The 19603-nt window shown below is 40.5% G+C and overlaps 1 protein-coding gene across 2 annotated transcripts; it reads right to left on the reverse strand.

The window, feature by feature from the left end:
• Positions 1–385: 385 nt before the first annotated feature.
• dhx38 (DEAH (Asp-Glu-Ala-His) box polypeptide 38) lies at positions 386–17873 on the reverse strand. Of its 2 annotated transcripts, none has more exons than XM_083916153.1 (27): positions 17618–17873; positions 16081–16412; positions 15514–15707; positions 15135–15287; positions 14853–15015; positions 14286–14404; positions 14121–14197; positions 13861–14016; positions 13550–13711; positions 12744–12851; positions 12167–12291; positions 11897–12034; positions 11574–11760; positions 10335–10520; positions 10029–10169; positions 9714–9824; positions 9386–9502; positions 9159–9266; positions 8891–9003; positions 7694–7902; positions 6068–6222; positions 4778–4933; positions 4464–4598; positions 3898–4023; positions 3715–3810; positions 3372–3493; positions 386–1035 (listed from the first exon to the last, which is right to left on the reverse strand). In XM_083916153.1, the coding sequence occupies exons 2-27, from the start codon at positions 16407–16409 to the stop codon at positions 951–953; spliced, it is 3771 nt and encodes a 1256-aa protein (XP_083772279.1). In that variant the 5' UTR covers positions 16410–16412; positions 17618–17873; the 3' UTR covers positions 386–950. The 2 variants fall into 2 exon arrangements, with proteins under 2 accessions (XP_083772279.1, XP_083772278.1); XM_083916152.1 differs by having other exon boundaries at positions 15514–15710.
• Between the last annotated feature and the right edge of the window lie 1730 nt (positions 17874–19603).

Consider the following 19603-nt stretch of genomic DNA (forward strand, 5'->3'; position numbering starts at 1 on the left):
GGCCCTCGCTAAAGTGTTTTGTTATAGATAGACCAGTCTATCTGAAGCTGAATGCTATTCTGATCAGCTGAGAGGGCAGAAGAGGGCATATATCAACAGATTCACTCGTTTATAAAAGACACATTTGCAAACATTTGTTCAGAAGAAATCCACAAAGGAAACAGTGTGCTATTTTTAACACAAGGACCATGAAAATAAAACAGTTGATAGGTTTAATCCAGCGTGATAATGTTTTGTATGGAGCAAAGCTTTGGTACATTACACTGGTGGAACAAGATTAACAGAAAGCAGAAACAGGTCAATTGCTAAAGCCTGCATGAGTGTGTTGTGCATGTGTGTTGGGGGGCATAACAATACAACTCTAAAGACTGAAGACACTCATGCCACACGTACACTTTGAATGGTGCTTCAGTCTGTAGAGGTGCACTTCATGGTCGCACTCAACTAGAACTCAAGAAGAACTACGAATGCAAGGACACAGAGACAAGGCATTCAAATTAGATCACTATTTATCAGTTTCCCTACTGATAATACACTCCGGCTGGAGGAAATGCAACAGAACATAGAAAATTAAATGCTCCTAGCTGAAGTAAAATTATTACTGTATCGTGATATCTATAAAGACAGTTTTCAGTAATGACAACTTATAAATACTGAATATACAAAAAAAACAGTCCTTTATTTCTTAAAATATACAAACAGCTATCGGTTGATGACGGTGGAGGGAGGTATTCTTGATGGACCGGGCTGGTCTTTTTGAGTCTTGTGCCTTATACAAGTTCTCACTCTAGTGGTAAGTACATGAATTGCAGTTGATTCTGGTCTCACTGGGAGGGACAGCTGGAAGTTCCACTGCATTTGCTTGTGCTGGTGTGGTCCAGGTCGGCATGATAATGAGTTTAGAGGATCCAACATGGTGGACTGCGGGGCTTGAACCTCCAGGGATAGGTCTACAGTCCAAAACGGGCTGGGGTGCGTCTGGGCGTCATGGGGGCGGCCTCTTCTTTTCTTCCTGGTGTGCAGATTTTCACAGCCCTGAATCAGAGAAAAGTCAGTGGGAAGACAATTTTCTATTACTGTGACAACATACAGTACTATTCAGCCTTTCTTTGTTGCTCCTTTTAGTCCAATGCTAAACATCTCGTAAGCAGCTGTGGTTAAAAATAAATAAAAAAGGCTGAAGGTGAGGGAAGACTGGCCTGAGGATGTGCTGAATGTGAACATTAAAGCAGCAGGACTGCAGGAGAGCGAAAAGGGAAGTTGGTGTCTCTGTGTAGAGTGTTGGGACGTAGAGCTCCTGACGCCTCTGACAGCACAATCTATCATCTTTAATTACAGCAGTGTGACACCCTGACACTGGCCACACTTTCCTCATCTCGCACACACGCAAGCACACACGCAGCAATTACAACCATCAGGCCATAACCCCCTTCTGTCACTGTGTCCCATTCTCTCGGTCTCCCTGTTCACTTCAGGAGAAATTGTTGCGCTGTCCTCAATACACAAACTACTAGTAGTTTCATAACAGCAATGCACACAAAGGAAGACAGTTTATTGTATGTACAAGAAGGTGGGCAATGCACACATGGAGAAATTTACTTCATTTAAAAACAGATTTGCCTCTACATGGGCCTCAATGGACCAAAACCGTCGGTTTTACATGTTTTAGATGATCACTTCTGTGTATTTTGCATTACAGCAAACCATATAGCAAATCATGCTACTGTGTTTTCTAAAAGATGGGTGTTTTTATTCTATAAATCTAGGGATCCACTTGTTTTTATTCCTCTCTGTAATGAATCTGTACCTAAACTGCATTACCACTCAACAGTACTGTAAATTTGACGCACACTGTGACAGATTAAACAACTCAAACAAGTCCCAGAAGTCTGCTAATTTCTTTGCAACCCATAACACAAATTACCAAAATGTGGGATTTCCTGGAATTGTAGAAAAAAGATCCACTCATAAATCCGAGCCTGTACAGCCTGCAGCCAAAAATGTTAAGTACACAGGCTTTGATGATGATGTTGGTTTTTGCTGATTCGATAAGAAAAGTATTTTGAGGAATATGAAAATGTTTTTCACAAAAACATTTTCAAGTCAAACTTCTCAAACACATAAACAAGTCTGACTCGATGCCAGCTTTCAGTACTTAACAGTAGGGCTTCAACTATCACTTACTGTGTTTTCAGTTAATCGGCAGATTCTTTTCTCAATTAATCAAGTTATCGTTTGCTATAAAATGTCAGGAAACAGTGAATAGAGAATCAATAAGGCCCATCACCGCTTCCTAAACCAACCAAAACACAAAGATATTGAATTTTAAGAAAGTAAAGTAGCAAATGCTTTAAAGTAAGAAGCTGGAACCAAATAAAGATTGGCCGTTCTCTACTTATGTACTTGGCAGATTACGACTATTGGCATACATACTAAATTCAGTCACAATGTTTTGATATTTAAGCCTTTCAGTCTCACTGTCAGTTGGTTAGAAAAAGCATTGAGGTTTGACCGCCCTTAGTATACATGATTGTTTTTAGGAAGCTAAAACTGGTTGTATTGCCCTTTAAATGCTTCATACGACTCTTACCACTGATGTGGTTCCAAAAACACTCACACTTCCACTTTTAAAACACAAAACAATCGACTGGGCCATTTACTAATTCACACCACTGATCTGTGCTAGTGAGCAGGGAGACAGGTGATAAGCAGCTGGCACATGAAGGTGTACCCGTAGAAAAATGTCATCTTGTTCCCACTGAACTTATAGAGGAGACGCTTGTGAGGCCTGCTGGAGGACAAAAGGCAGCCAAGAGCCCATGAGAGCAGACGACATTCATTATCACACATCCAGCTTCCTCTGCTTAAATCTAATTCTAATCCTATACCTCCAGTGTGATTATTTTCAACAGATCTGTTACAGATGTGGTCACGCAAACTAAGGAAGATAAACCAGCAGATTAATTAACAATAAAAGTACGATTTTTTAAAATCTGTCTTTATAACCCTATTCCACACTGTAAAGCTCACGGGTGGGTGTGAAATTAATTTTTTGGTCTAATTTGAAATTGAACGTTCCCCTCCTTTCTCTGCTCTGCTATGGCACAATTTAAATTGCTGCAGTAATGGGGGTCAGCCAGGAGTCAATATTATTTCTTTTTGTCTCGTCTGGAGGGACCAGAGGTGAGAAAAGCTCATCATGAAGAGTGAGGGAGGTGGTGAAGAGAGAGGGAGGGGTGAAGATATGGATTGGCAGCGAGGTAGCTATATCTACTGTGTATGGAAAATGAGGGCCACTGGGAACTATTGTTATATGAAGCCCTTTGTGTGATGAGGAGCCAAAAAGGGAAGAGAGATGCTCGTTGACTTACTTAACAGTGCCGGTGGTGTTCTTCTTCTCCTGCTCATCTCGACGCGCTCGCAGCTGCTCTTCAGCCATGGACATCTCCTCCTCCATGTTGGTGATCTCCTCCTTGGCTCGGCGACGGTTCTCCTGGAAGAGCAACACAAACAGATGTGAAAGGTACACAGGAAAAATATAGCAGTTTTTAGTTGACCTGGCCACAACCGGTGGACCTATGCAAACACTGACAAGGGATCACAAGTAGCCGTTTGTTTCATTTTAAGAGCCGAAATATGTGGTCATTCCTCGCTACATATTTTTGGCTGTGTTGTGAGTCAACCTAATGTGCATTGAGCAAGTACCAGCCATACCTGTCTGCTTTTACCCGCATGTTTGATGCTGTAAAACATGGGCCCAAGTTCTGCCAGCCACTCTCCATCCACTGCAGTCACGCACTGCATGTACTCCTACAACACAAAGTGCAAATTAAACATCAACAACACATATATCATTAATTGTTTTCACGCTGGACGAGCACCACAGCGACTTTTTACCTTCGTGGTCATGACGAGCTCGTGGTAGATGATGTAGTCGGGAGTGTAGCCCATACCAAACAGGGAGCTGGTAGGGTGGAGGTGACATGGCATGCCTGTCCTCACGTTCACATATTCACCAATGCCCTGGAAGCAAACAAGGTCATAAATACCATATTAAATGTGCGACTCAGGCTTTCATTTTATTTATCCAGAAATTCTGTGTGTAGTGGGCAGCAGGTATGTGTTGGTCTAAGTGTGTGTGCATCTCTATTGGCGGACTTTTAGGTCAGAACAAAGCAGTTCATATGGGCTAATTTGCTTCTCCACCTGGCTCAGACAGCAGAAAAAATAAAGAAGTACATCCAACACAGCAACGATTGCTTGGGTTAGCTGGCTACTCATAAGTCAAACGGAGAACCTTGATTATACAGTCATGATTTCAAATTCCCTTTCAGATTTTTAGTGCTGTATTAATGTGAGGCCAGAAGGGATATTTCACCACACCGTAATTATGCTGCTATAACTCTGACACAACCAGTTGCCACTAGGCGTAACATATTAACTGAGCAAAGTGCAGGAAGTACCTTGAGCTTGGCAGCCTGGTGGAAGTATGCGGCACAGATACACTTTCTGATGATGTCCCAGTCTGAACCACAGGAAATCAGGTTCATCCTCTGCTGCACCATGATGTCCTTTAACTGGGAGCGCACCTCCCGCACCTGCACAAAAGATATGTATTGGAATTTGAACCACATACAAAAAATATCCAACCAGCTGGCTTGCAATCAATTGTTTTGGGGGAAATATATATCGCTCAAAGGACTTAATCAAACCCCAAATTAAAAGCAAGCTATAGATACAATGATAGAAAGAACAGGTGCAGCAGTGGGAGTCTGACCTTGCGCATGGCCTTGGTGTGGATGAAGTGCTCGTTGCACCAGATGCTGGAGTAATTGTTGTTCTTCCACTGCATGTAGACGTTAAGGTAGGTGAGGTGGTCGCTCTCTGGGACTGAGAACTTCTCCCTCACCTGGTCACTCTCCTCCTCACGACCCTGCAGAGACACACAGACTCAGTTTTCCATAAATCACTGAAGGTTTTTTTTCATCATGGAATATTGTTCTACACAATCAAATTATTTTAAGCATTTAAAAGTGTCAATTGTTAAAAACTAAAATGAAATACAATAACTATTTTTTGGCCATGCAGCTGAAACGAGCTGTAAACACAACAATGGCCCCTTCCCTACTTCCTCAACTCTACTTCAGGCGCCCTTGCTCGGACCACACCCATCTTTGAATTTGTCCTTCATTTTTGATCTCAACTACACTCTTAAAGTTTTGTGACCTAATCTTGCACTATTGGGACATTATTGGAGAGAAAAAAATCTAAAACAGTCTAAAATATGCTAATATGCTAAACACTTGGCAAAACACTCAAAACCGCCTCTGTAGTAGTTCCCACTACAGTAGGTGTCTCCAGGACCACATTTTGTCATGATGACACACTCGGTTGCTGTCAGAGCTTGTAATAAACATATTTTTTACCTTTTAAGCTGATATTGCAAATTTGTTAGCAAAAACATTGACAGTTCGTCTGTCTGATAGAAGTCAACATTTTGGTCACTTGGGGAAAAAGGTCCATAATTTACTCTTCCCTCTTTACTTCGTTCCTGTGGGAGATTTCTGGCTCTTTAGCTGCTAAATGCTCCCCAATGTCACCAGCTAGTCTCTCACTGTACCTGTCTGCCATTTGGCGCTAGACAGATAGTATGCAATATGTTCACTAAAAACAGCCTGTAATTGCCAGAAAAAAACTACCCTGCAAGTGATCTACCGCATCAGATTTGCAAGCTGGAAATCCACAATCAACTGAAAAAATGCTTTATAGAGCTAAAGGGAGCTGCAGATTTTGGGGATAATTGTTTGCATTTTATCCCTTTGAGTGATCACTTTAACACAAGGAAATATATGTATAATAAAGCGTGAAGGGGCTGCCACTTACCGGTACATTTCATTGTGTAACCCTGTGTTGTAAAATGACAAATAAATTAACCTTGAAACACAAAAGGATGGAAATGTGACAATGGGATTGGCAGCCTTCTATCTATTCCTCACTGACACTTAGTAAGTTGAAACTAAACAGTACCCGTTTCAAATATACAGTACCTGTATCAAATGAGGCATACCTTTGGTCTGTAGAAGATGGCCGGCACTGACAGCATGGATACGATGATAAGAATGTCTGCACTACAGCCCATGTCGCAGGACACAATCAGCATTTTGGAGAGGGCGGGGTCGAGGGGGAACTCCACCATCAGACGCCCCGTTGGTGTCAGAGAACCTGAAAGGACAACATAGAACACAATTACGAGGTCATTTGTAAAGATTATAAAAGCGCCGGACATGAAGAATGTTGACGGAACAAGCACATGACGAGTGATAAGCTTCTTTTCCATTAAAAAAGTGCGCTAGCGTGAGGGAATAGCCAGCATAATGTGACACATATTTGTCTATCACCATGAGAGAGGAGGATGAACTGCTGACAGCTGAGAATACTTGTAAAAAAAAAAAAAGGGAATGAGATCAAAAACTTTGCCAGTGCTGATTTAAATGATTAGGCTACAGAGTCTAAGAAGCTTATAAGGAGGAAAAGCAGAGAAGCAGAGCAGCCAGTTTGTGGCAGGTAAGCCTTAATCAGAGATAATCTGCTGTTAACACACCATACAGGGAATCATCAAAAGTCCCCCCTCTTCCCCAAATCCTTAAATCCCCTGGAATCTGGCTAAGGATGAGACAGAAATGAGACCCGAACAGTCAAATCAAACACAGGATCAGTTACTAGGCAATTACTCCACTGGCTAAACCTCACAACTACCTCCTCAAGGCCTGTTTGCTGTGTCTGCATCATCACTGCAGCATCCTTTAACAGCTAGTCTCCTGTCTGTGTTTGTGGTGTCAGCTTCACAATGTAGAAGCTCAAAGCAGCACTGAGGGGGAAATAAAACCCTGGAATACTCAATATCCTCTGTCAGCGTTTTCATCTTCATCTCAAAATGTGATTACTGTTGTTTGGCCCCTCTGTATAGAAGACCACTCTAGGCCTTGTTAGGCCTACAACTAGAGGCAGGAAAAAGTAAACTGATTTAATATCTAATTAGGATACTTGACAGAAGGAACACACAATGTACATGTATTAATAATTAAACAAAGACAGCTTAATACATTTAAATTAGCTCTGCAGCAATTACTTGCTTGTTTTCTTTGCGTCTGTGACAGTTCACTAAACATCTTTGGGTTTGAGGATGTTTGAAGACATCCACTTGAGCTCTGGAAACTCTTCACAATTTGCTGACATTTGACATCCTAAATAATCAATCAATTAATTGCGGAAAACAATCAGTCGATAAATCAATAATAAAAATAACAGCACATTTTAGTCTGTCAGTTTACATTAACAGAAGATTGACCTTTTCTAATAATATAACCAGTTCAGACTCTATTCAGAAGCATACAAATCTGAACGTAGATCATTAGTAATGAATGTTTTAATAAAAAAGACGGAGGTGAACTGACCAGACCAATTTACACTTTAGATTTTCTTTATACCCATTTCCTTTGATGGATAAAGCACTTTTTTTTTCTATTAGGGACACAATTAGCTGTCACAAAGGAAATACATTACAGTATATAAGAATATTCAAAGTCTATTCATGTATGTACACACAAATGTATGTATGTAAATACATACAAAATAAACTTAAAACATCATATTGGGATGCCTTTGGTAATTCCACCCCCTGTTCACTGCCCACCTGTGTTGTCCAGAGCTCCCAAGATCCAGAGCTGGTACATGGAGTTGAGCATGTTGTCCTCAGGTGGTGGATCCATGAAGTGGAAGAGGAGCAAATCCTGAACACCGAGAGACTTCAACAGCAGGACTACGTTGGCCAGGTTAGTCCTCTGGATCTCTGGTATAGTGGTAGTCAGCATCTCATTCTTATAGGCGCTCTGAGTGTAGAGCCTGGACAGAGAGAAGGACACAAAGAGTGATGTTAAAATAAAATATGATTTTTCTAAACAAGAAAAATTAACACATATTTAAACTTTTTATTTAGCACAGAGTAATGTAAAATCTGGTACTCTGGGCCATGTTGTTATGTAACAATGATGTGAATTATTTTGTTCTCCTACATGTTTAGACATGTCAGTGGTATTCTAAATAAGCAGTAAGCACCAGGTGTATATCTGCTGCAATGTAAAATTCAGGAAGCTACCATTTATTAATCCAGATCCTGATTAAAAAAGAGCTGACTTAGCATAGCTCTCGCAACAATTACAGCTGTCTGAAGTAGATGTTATAATTACAGAATGATTTGAATGTACAGGTATACGGAGCTGAGAGCTTGTGAGCGAGTGCCCGCAGTCACAGCTTAAAGGGTCTTTGAGTGGGGAATTCTCCACGGGAGCGGAACAAACCAGTGTGACTCGCTCTGTCTGCTCTTAAACACATGCACTGCAACTCTAACACCTTGACTGTACTCAGTGTACAGCTCCTCCAAAACTGATTTTTCGTAGATTTGTGTGAGCTTGTGCGTAAGAGCAGGTTGGCAGGGTTAATCCAGAAATATGTGGAGTTTCAAGTCGCCTAACTCATTGGCGATGTAAAATATATCACCCTTTGTGTGTCTGAATAACTCAATCTTTACTTACGTAAATATGGCAAAGGAAGATGAGGTCAAGTAAATACTAACAGGGTCTTTTCTGACACATTTCCCTGCCATAAACAAAAATAAACTGCATGATATCCTCTGGAGATTAACGCACTCTTCCTGCCTTGTGCTAAAATGATGCTTCATTTTCAGGAAATATATCCTCCCTTTTGCAAGACAAGAAACCTAACTATGGCACAACTTTTAACCATACACCAACTCAACATCAACACTGATTGTGGCTGTGTGCATGCGATTATAAACACATGCCTCTGCAGAGAGAAGACAAGAAGACATTACCTGTAACACTGCCCTGGTCCTGTACGTCCTGCTCTGCCAGAACGCTGGTTGGCATTAGCCTGGCTGATGGGATAAACCTGTAGTGCATCCATTCCAATGCGAGGGTTGAAAACCTGTTGACAGAAAAAATCACGTCACATTAGTTTAAACTTAAACACAAGGGAAAATTACCTTTCTAGAACCTCAGGGTGAATGAATATGTATATATGTATACATGTAGGCACATACACACGCACACATACTTAATGTGACTGAGGCCCTGGTGTACCTTAAGTTTGCAATAGCCTGCATCCACAACAAACATGATTCCATCCACAGTGAGGGACGTCTCAGCGATGTTCGTAGCGACAATGCATTTCCTCACACCATCTGGAGCCTAGCAGAGGAGAAATTAAAGGCAGTGCTCTTTGTTTTTTCACTTTTGTATATTTCAAGGATTCATAGATGTTAAGTGTAAAAATGAATGCTACATTATGGGCAGTTACACATACAAACCTTCTGGAAGATCTTGGCCTGGAGGTCAGAAGGCAGCTGGGAGTAGATCGGCAGCACGGCCAGAGCAGGGGCATTCTCCAAGTCCTCCAACCGCTCCACGATCTGATCTGACGTCACCTGCAAGGACAAGGATTTACCTTACTTCAACCGAGGACACACGATGGAAAGAACCCCCTGTTCCTTGTCAACTAACAAAATATGTGCGCAATATAGATGAATAAGCTAAAGACAGGAAATGACCAGCAAAAACTACTATTTTGCTTATAGAGCGCCTTTTTTCTTCATAGAATTCAGTTTATTTTTAGATAATAGCAGTGATGTTACTCACCTCAATATCCTCCTGCCCAGGCATAAAGATGAGGATGTCTCCTATCAACCCACTGAGGTGGATCTGCAGGGCTTGCTTCACTGCTGCCTCCACATAGTCCTCCTGAGGAGTCTACACGGCACAAATGACAACAAATCAGTCCCATACAAAACAAAACAACCAAAATGTAAGTCTTTGAATTTTGACTGTAGAGAGCGTTTTATTGTTATATGCCAAAAGCTAACAAACCAATAGACAGTAATGGCAATGATGTAATGTATTTAGAACTGAATGTAGGTACCTTTAAGTGAACGTAGACTAGAAACAGAAACGTACCTTGCTAAACAAGATGTCTACAGGAAATGTTCTTCCTGGAATGTGGAAAATGGGTACATTGCCAAAAAATGCAGCAAACTTGTCTGAGTCCATAGTTGCAGATGTAACTATGAGTTTCAAATCAGTCCGTCGAGATACAACCTGATAGGAAACAGTAGAGAGAAGGCAGACAGTTGAGTGGAAGCAGTGTATTTACACTGAAATAAAAAAAAGGAAACAACAACAAAAAACAAATCTATCTAAATAATAATAATATCTATCTAAATAAATCTATCTTTCAAGGGTGCTATGTAGTTGTGTACAGACCTCACGTAGAAGGCCGAACAGCACGTCCGTATTTAGGGAGCGTTCGTGAGCCTCGTCCATGATGACAGCACTGTAGTGGTCCAGGTCAGACTCTCTCAGTGACTCCCTGAGCAGGATACCGTCTGTCATGTACTTTATCAATGTTTTCTCAGATGTGCAATCCTCAAAACGGATTGCGTAACCCACCTGCAGCAACAATGTCAATAAGATCAACTTTAAATAATATGCATGATTGTTAAAGGATTTGCTAACAGCAAATACTACTGTATGACATGCTAAGGAATTACAAATACAAAAAAAGGCAAAAAACAATCTTAAGTTCTACCTAATTTCAGTTTTTGCAGTAGCAGCTCAACTTCTGACAAATTCTACTTGATATTCAAGCAACTCGTCTTACCCTTTACCCCAAGCCAGCAACACACATGATATTTTCCCTTTGACCACTAGATGGAAGTGTTACACAGCATATAGGTTGCTATTAAGTTTGTGCAAGGGAACCATCAGAATGGGTGCTACACAATACAATAATTACTGTAGTGTACAGACCATTCATAGCGTCATAGCAGAGATATAAGAGCACACTAGCTCTTTCTATCTCTATGCAAAAACCATGGGGAAAAAACATAAAATAGCTGCTCCCGCATGCAGTTTGACAATGCAATGAATGAGTCTAAAAGACATTTTGCACAGGTTACGAAATACATCTCACTTCAAATTTTTACAAGCAAAGACACAATCGGAAAAAAACCTTCAGTTATCAGAGTGCCTCTCTACCCTTCGTTCTATCCTCCAGGAGTTGCCTATTAATATGTTTAACAGAGGGACAAATAATGTTCCTGATGATTTTGCTTACACAAGGGGACCCTATTATCTCCCTCCAGAAGTCATTAGCACATAAGAGTTCACATGAGAACAAATATTATCACATTAGACAGAAGTGATGGCCACATGTGAAAAAAACAAAACATTGGGCCTCATGTAAGAACATTGTCTTATTCTTATCTTTCTCTTTCAGCAAATGTTCCTAACTTCAGATACCCTTATAAACATGCTAAACACCACCTAAATGAGCATGTGTTCAAAATATGGGAAAATTGGTGAATGCAGCGTTCTCCTAAATCAATCATACAAGCCACTTTCCGCAATCAGAAATAAAGCTGCACTCAAGAGTGCTGGTTCACAACAGTAGGGCTAGGTATTCCCAAATGTAATTAATGTTAATTTGAGCATCAGTCTCACCTCTTCTCCAAGGTTGGTCCCAATCTCTTCACTGACTCTCTTGGCCACGCTCATGGCTGCCACTCTTCGGGGCTGAGTGCAACCCACCATGCCATAGCTAGTGTAGCCGTCCTCATGCAGGTACTGAGTCAGCTGGGTGGTCTTTCCACTGCCCGTCTCCCCAACAACAATCACAATGCTGTTGTCCCTGCAGATGCCAGTTAGCACATTGACATGCTATGACTCGAACAAAAAAATAACACTTTTGATGTGATGGAAAACACTTTTTAGGTGAGAATTGGGAATGAAATTTGAGAATAGCAATGAGCTCTGGGTATCAGTACCTTATGATGTTAAGAAGTTGCTGTCTGACAGCAAATATAGGCAGGTACTGTCTCTGTTCCAGAAGGGTCTTTTTCTTGGCAAAATCACTGGTGGCTTCATTCTTCCCTTTCATGTGGTCTGCAAATTTCTGCTCTGCTCTGTAAGGCAGAGAGATATAAGTCATCAACAATGTATATAGCAGGTCAGACATTACAGTTCCAAAAGTTATAAGCATGTGCATTATATATAAAATAGGGTCATCCAGATTGTTGTATAGATAGTCTGGTCACCTGTAGTCTACTTTGCCGTCCTCGCCTACTGCTTTGCCACCAGAGGTGTCTGCCTCCTCAGTCTTCTTGACGCCCATGATATCACCCAACTTGGTGCCTGCCAGTTCCCAGTGTTTGTGCTGTGCCTGAAATCAATTAATTATTCCAGTTATATCATATGATTGTGAAGACCAAAGCTCCACTGATGACAGACCATCTAGTGTTGCATTTGTCAAGTTGTTTCACCTCAATGACGGTGGTTTGCAGTTAAAATGTCATCAACAGCCAGGTAAGAGGATCATGAATAAATGATTTACTGAAGTGATGAAGTTAGACAGCGTTGGCATTATCAACCAGACAGGTGCACACCAACAAACCCAATTGACATTTCTCAACAGCAGAGCATGAAAATCATTTCTTTGTGTTTAGCACTTCGCCACATTTTCCATACAGATGAATATAACAATGATAAGTTCATTTAGAATCCTTGCTGGTTTTTTTGAGACACACACAGACAGACAGACAGACAGACAGACAGACAGACAGACAGACAGACAGACAGACAGACAGACGGACGGACGTTATTAATCCAGACAACCTTCTTGCGTTCTTTCTGCTCACGATGTTTACGGACAAGCTGGCTGCCTTTACGAGCAATGATGGCCATGTCAGAGGTAGCATCTTTCACAGGGATGACAGGCTCTGGCTGCAGCAAGAAAACAAATATGCATATACAGTAAAAACATTAAGATCATAAACAAACTCTTAAGTATGGTAATGACAAAAATCTGACATCCAGGGCCCTGAGTCTATTTGTATGTTTTTTTTAATTTTTTGGGCATTTCTGCTTTATTGGATAGTGATAGCTTGGAGAGACAGGAAAGGCGGGGAGGGGGGTCATGCAGCAAAGGCCTGGTCTGGAATCGAAATTGGGCCGCTGCAGGAAGTATTCAGCGATCATAGGAGAAGTAAGCCTTTCGGGCTTCCTCTCAGAAAGCCTTTCTAATACATGGCTAATGTTGTGAAATGGTCCGTTTTAACCTTAACCATGATCTTTAAATAAAAAAGATGAGCCAACTAAGTCTTAAAATAATAAGTGATTTTTGGTTTCTCATGGGACACGAATCCCAGTCTCTGGGGTGAAAGTCCTGCGTCTGACCCTTTAATCCACCACAACCTCCTCCCTAAATTAGTTTGTTATTAGTTACTCTTTATACTACGTAGCCTGACTTTCTGGCAGAAATCCCTAATGGGTATTTCAGCCTAGATAGATGGTGTGTGCAATCTACCAGGCAAACTACCGGGGTGCCCCGCACTGAGTCATTATTATACAATTTTGTCAACCTAAAGGGTAAACCAAGTGATTAGAGGCCTTTGATCATGAACTGTTTTGGCCTTGTTTACCTGCTTAGTGAAGACTATTCTTCCATCCAGAAAGGGAGGCACCAGGTTGTGAACCAGAAGGTGAACCTTAGCAGCATTGTCTTCCTCAAAGTCTTCATCCACCTCCAACCTCTGCACTACGCCACTGGTCAGCATACGGTTGGTCTCCCACCGCTCATTATCCTGAGACAAGAAACGCAGCCTATTACACAGATAAACCAACACAGACAGATGCACCAACAAGACAAGTATAGCACACACATATATAGTATATGCTTGTGCATGCAGAAACACAGATCTGATTAGGCTGGTATGAAGCACTGTGGTTTTACCTCATTGATCTGTCGCTTCTGGGCTGATATTCTTTTTTGAGTCTGCTTCTGAACGATCTGCTCTCTCTTCTTTACATATTCTTCAGAGGTGGTAGTGAAAGGGTTGTGGAACTCATCATAGCCTTCGTCCATCATGTACCAGTCTCTGTCAGCTTGCTGCAAAATGGCGAGACAATTAGAGATGATGAACCAAATAATTTAAACAGGAAATAGTAAATACCTTCTATAAAGCATAAATGAGGGATAACTGTGCCACTCACCTTCTGGTCCTCCTCCCACTGGTCTTTCTCACCCTCGTTATCAAAGAAAATCCCTCCCGCACCATCTTCTTTCCTACCTGAAGAAGAGACAGAATCAGAAATGTTATCGGACATACAGTATTTCAATCATGCACAGTACAAAATAGCTTGATTTTAGAACGGTACCTTTTCCTTGTGATAAACGAGGTGTAGAACCCAAATGCTTTCTGTCATTGGCCCACTCATTGTACTTGTATGATGGGGTAGGCAAGGGTGTGTTGTCAGGGTAACGGCCTCTGATTGACCTAAGCACACAGCAGACACAAATTATAGAAAAGCATCAAGTAGCATTAGTCAGTTTATAATCATGGAGCTGATAAAATATGGTAATATCAAATGGAAAAAAACAGTAGCTGTCATCACCAATAGGTTGGAGAAACAAGATATTTGGAGAATGTTACTCAAACCAAATTCAAACATTGATCTTTTTGCCAAAATCAATGAAAGAAATGAATAATATTAACATCAAGTACAATAAGAGTTAAAACTTTGCTTTCACAAATGGTATGCCTATTGAGGAATATAAGATTTTGTTTTCATTTTCAATCTCAATAATTCCATATGGATTGAACATTCAGGTATTGTTTTTCATTACAATTTTGCTATGTACTTTGAGTACATTTTTCAAATAAAACTAAGGTTTCGGGTCCGGGAGGATAAAAATGTCATGTAAAATGAAGGATAGGTGTTTACTTGTCTCTCCTCTCACTCTCTCGTCCGGAGCGATGGCTTCGCTCTGAGCGATCCATCTCTCTGTTAGACGGGGCTGGGGACGGAGACTCCCACTGGGAATGCCGTGAACTGGCATAACCGCTGTCATCCTCCTCCCAGTTGGAGCGTGAGGGTGTGAATCCATCTATGAAAAAAACAAAATACATTTAGTCAACCAATTAAATTTTGAATAATTAATCATTCTGAACAATTTTGAAATAAAATAAATTCTGAAATAAAAACAGATGAATTAAACAAAACTACCTCTGGGCCGCTGCAGTGGCGTTGGGGGTTCTTCTCTCTTACTCCCCCGGCTGATGCGATCGGACCAGCCATCTTTCTGTGAGCGCTCGCTCCTCTCACTGCGCTCTGACCGGCTGCTGCTGCTGCCACGGGTATGGCTGCTCTCTCGCTCATCTAGACAGACAGAGGCAGGAAAAGTCACTCTCAACAACCCTGACTGATTTACCATTTGCTTTCATTATCACTTGATCTACCGGTTATGTTTTTCAAATACTTGTTCCACTTTATAAAGAATAAATAACTGTCTGAAATCCCCTTTTACTTAATAAATGATGGTGGACTACAAAAGCCATACCAATACAAACAGAATACAAACAACGTGAGTGATGTTTAGAATCACCTCTTTCACTCCTTCGGTCCCTCCCCTTATCTCTACTCCTTTCTCTGTCTCTTTCTCTGTTCTTGTCCTCCTTGGAGGAGGCGTAAACTCCATGCTCCCGTCTGTCTTTCTCTCTCTGCTGGTGTCTGCGTTTGAACTCTTCGCTCACCCCTCCAGGGTTTGAGGGTGTCTCGGAGCCAGTCACACGATACTTCCTGCTGGAAAGATGAAATAAAAAAAAAAAAATACAAGGAATACATAAGAAACGTTCACAGAAGAAAGGGAAGAGGGGGTGTTAATGTTCCAAATCCACTCCTGTGGCTCACTGACTCACAGTGACAGTCCTGGTTTAATATTTGCACTGCTTTAGTGAGCTGATCTTTTTCTCTGAACTCACAGGCTAAAAAATCCGACCAAAAGGTGCTTTAAAAATTCCCAGGGAATGCAGGGGAATAGAGATTCATAATATTCAAAATTGCATTAATAATAAGAAATAATGATAACCTCCACAGACAGGGATAGGTGTTACCTGTCTATTTATACATTATCTAAATCAAATTTTATTCTGTGAAAAGCACTGACACTTACCTCTCCTTCTTAGCATCAGTGTTCTTATCTTCATCTTCTTCGTCAGATCCAGAGTCACTTTTACCTTCCTCCCAGTCCTTGTAGGAGGAAACCTTTGACTTCTTAGTAATTCTGTCTTCCGCACTAGCATCTGCAAGTTCCTTATTCTCACGCTCCTTCCTTTTCTGGGCTGCCAGCAGATCCAGGCCCAGCAGGGAGGTGCGCGGAGTGGGTGCACGAAAAACGTGGGGCTCCGCAGCAGCACTCTTCTTCTTTACTATCAGACCTCCAACTTGAGCAGAGGGATCAGTCCCTTCCAGCCTATGCATGGACACATCATCATCATCCATTATCTGTGGGGAAATAACACAAAAGGTGTTTTTACTACTGGCTTGAGATTTTAGGCATCATGAATCCAATTATAGTTGTTGGCAACCTTTTTGATATGAAGTGCCATTTTTACATGCTCTCGTTAATCAGTGTGTCATATCAACATCTACAGAACCGGCTATAGCCAATCAGAGCCAGATTTTTTTTTTTTTAAACCAAAAGCGTCATGAGTGGCTTCATCAAATAATGCAAATGCTTCATGAAGCTTCATTTCATTTGGAAAAAGTCAAACTACTGTAAACAACAGGCAGTGCACCTGCCAATGGTTGTGAAGAGTAATTTGGCATGAAGGGTACTCAGTCAACCGTCATGGAAGATTATGAAAATCAACAATACACTTATGAGAAGTTGAAACCTGTATGATTTTGGCATATTTGGTTACAAATGACATGGGCAATAAGCTTATGATTAGAAGTGATGCAGACTGTTGCAATCAACAGGAACAAGAGAATGCTTATAGTATAATCCTTACTACTATACTATTCTTTCTTAATAAACCGTGAACAATTAATGGGTTATCAAATTTGATGTCAGTTACTTTCTGTCAGTCTAATACTCAATTCAGCACAACCCAACCAAGATTGGTGTCACTTTCTGACCCTTGACACTATGGGCTGCAAGATGACAGACTTTAAGCAGACTTTAATCGTTATCTTCCACATGAATATTTATTTGTTCCATCGAATTTTACTTTCAAGCCAAAAGGGGTAACGTTTAGCAAATCTGTTAGTTCACCCAGCAAAAACCCTCAGGCCACAGCTTCATTCATATAATGATATTTCATTCATGTATGATTAACACTATAAACATGTTCTGGCCGTTGGTAGCGTTAGCCTCATTTGTGACCTCAACACTTCTTAAATGAACGTTATTCCAAAGTCACAAATGGACACAGACTCGTACTAGATAGCTCTCCAGTAATTTTTTTAACGTTACTCAAGTGACGTATATATAATGTTGTTTTAACTCATAACAATGCAACAGCGTTAAGTTAGTCATTGTCATTAGACATTGATGCGTTTCGGAGGAGGAAACGTGTCGTAAATCCCACGTTAAGGCAGTTAACCGTGATTCATGAAAGCCTTTGTAAGTAAAAATAATAATAATACACGTCCCCTTGTTTGATAACAGATAGATGACATTAAAATAAAGTAGGGCTACTGCGTACCTTAAATTGAGCAGCTAGCGTCAGTTAGCCTGCGAGCTACCAGGTTCTGTCCTGACCAGGCCGAGCGGCGAACTGCGGGAAACCGCCGCGTGTTCCTTTGGGTCTAAACTCCACAAACTCTCACATCAAGTTCAATGTTTGAGGTCAACAAATGGGTGAGTGGTTAGTCAAGGATATGAGGGGCCTGTAGCTGTCACCGGAAAATATTTAAACTACGGTTTTCGTAAACAAAACGCGTATGTTTACAGACAAGGGAGCAGCCATTGCAATCCCACAATTCTTCTTCTTCTTCTTCTCCTACTTCTGATGATGATGATGATGGAAACTGCGGCAGACTAGACGCAGCAAATGCGCATTGCTGCCCTCTATAGGTCACTAACTTCAATGAGTGATGTATTTAAACAGGTCGCGGTTAACAGAGGGGAAGGAGTGTAAGAAATAGTATTTATGAATTAGATTCCTTCATAACCAGGCAGAATGAATAATGCAGATGAAGCGCAACGAGAAAATACTTACTACATTTAAAAGCTATTGTTCACTGGATTGCTAAACAATAATTGCAAGACCAATAGAAATCGAGTTTAAAAGTACAAAGATGTTATCAAAGTTATCCATAAATAACCATAACCATACATTTCCCTAATGCAGCAGGCTACTCCATTTTAGACATATTAGAGAACATCATTAGAGATCACAACACATGTATAACATGCTTTAAAATGCCTACACACCAGGAATCAGCAAAGTGAGTTCAGTTACTATTGATCTGGAAAAGTAACTTCAAAACACACACGACTAAGGTTTTGCTACCCCTCTAAAACTATGAGAAGACATGACTTTTCAGTTCACCTCTAATCGTCTTAAAATGTTTTGTATTTGTTTCTTTTTCACAAAAGAATAGAAAATAGCAAGCAGTTCCTGAAGTGGCCTCGACTGACTTTGGCAAATTGCATTAAAGACTTTACGGTGTTTGTACAGAGGTATGCAGGACCTTTATTGGGTTGGGGGCGGTCCTTATACAAGTGTTTTTGCTGCAGTTGCATGAGTAGAGACTTTTTATCAGGTTGTTTTGTATAACACCAAAGGTTATGCTGCTTACTGATGTTTCTTTTCAAGTGTCTTTTGAGACAATAAGACTGAAGTCTTCTAAAAGGTTTTGACAAATGTGTGGCTTTAAGATGACATCCAGAACGTAGGCTACATGTTTATCAGTAACATACATATGTTTAACAGGCTCCTTGTCAGCACAGAAGGAGGCACATTAATGCATTTTATTCCCATTTAAAAATGTTAAAATGAACTGATATTTTTTGCCATGACTTAATTAAGACTGAAATGCAACAGTCCGATTATAATCGCTACAACTAAGAAAACCTGCCCAGGACTGAAGGCCTACAACCATAGACTGTATAATGGATAATTATAATAATTATAATAATACAATTCATTTATACAGTCTGCCTACAACCAATGCAAAAACTTGTATGCGCAAAGACAGCACACGGTTGACAACGTTTGCAAATCCCTTTATACAGCTAAATCCTTGAAGAGTTTTTAAAGGATATGTAATTATATAGCCTCACTTTCAATTTCATTTTTTTGTATTTAATCATGCCATATGTATTGTTTTATTATTTAGTTTACTTGTGTTATGTCCATATAGTCTGTGGTTATGTCATCATAATATAAGATTGTAATCTTTATTGAAAGGAAAATTACTGACATAAATATATAATTTTTAAAAGTGTGATGCCGAAATGTTCTATAGTTTTTTACCTAATGCTTGTAAGAATTTGCAAATAAAGTTGTGAAGAAAAAAGTCGTTTGCAAATTCCCGTCTCATGATCATCAAGTGGTCGATTTTGATTGGTCTTCACTCAGTAAGACACTGTTTCATTGGTCAGTTGTCTCATTTGCGTTTCATGGTAAAGTAACACGTATGTCATTGGTCAATTTCACATGTCTGCCGATGTTAGCCCGGTTAGG

This window comes from Echiichthys vipera (assembly GCF_963691815.1).
Source record: "Echiichthys vipera genome assembly, chromosome: 1".
NCBI lineage: Eukaryota > Metazoa > Chordata > Actinopteri > Perciformes > Trachinidae > Echiichthys > Echiichthys vipera.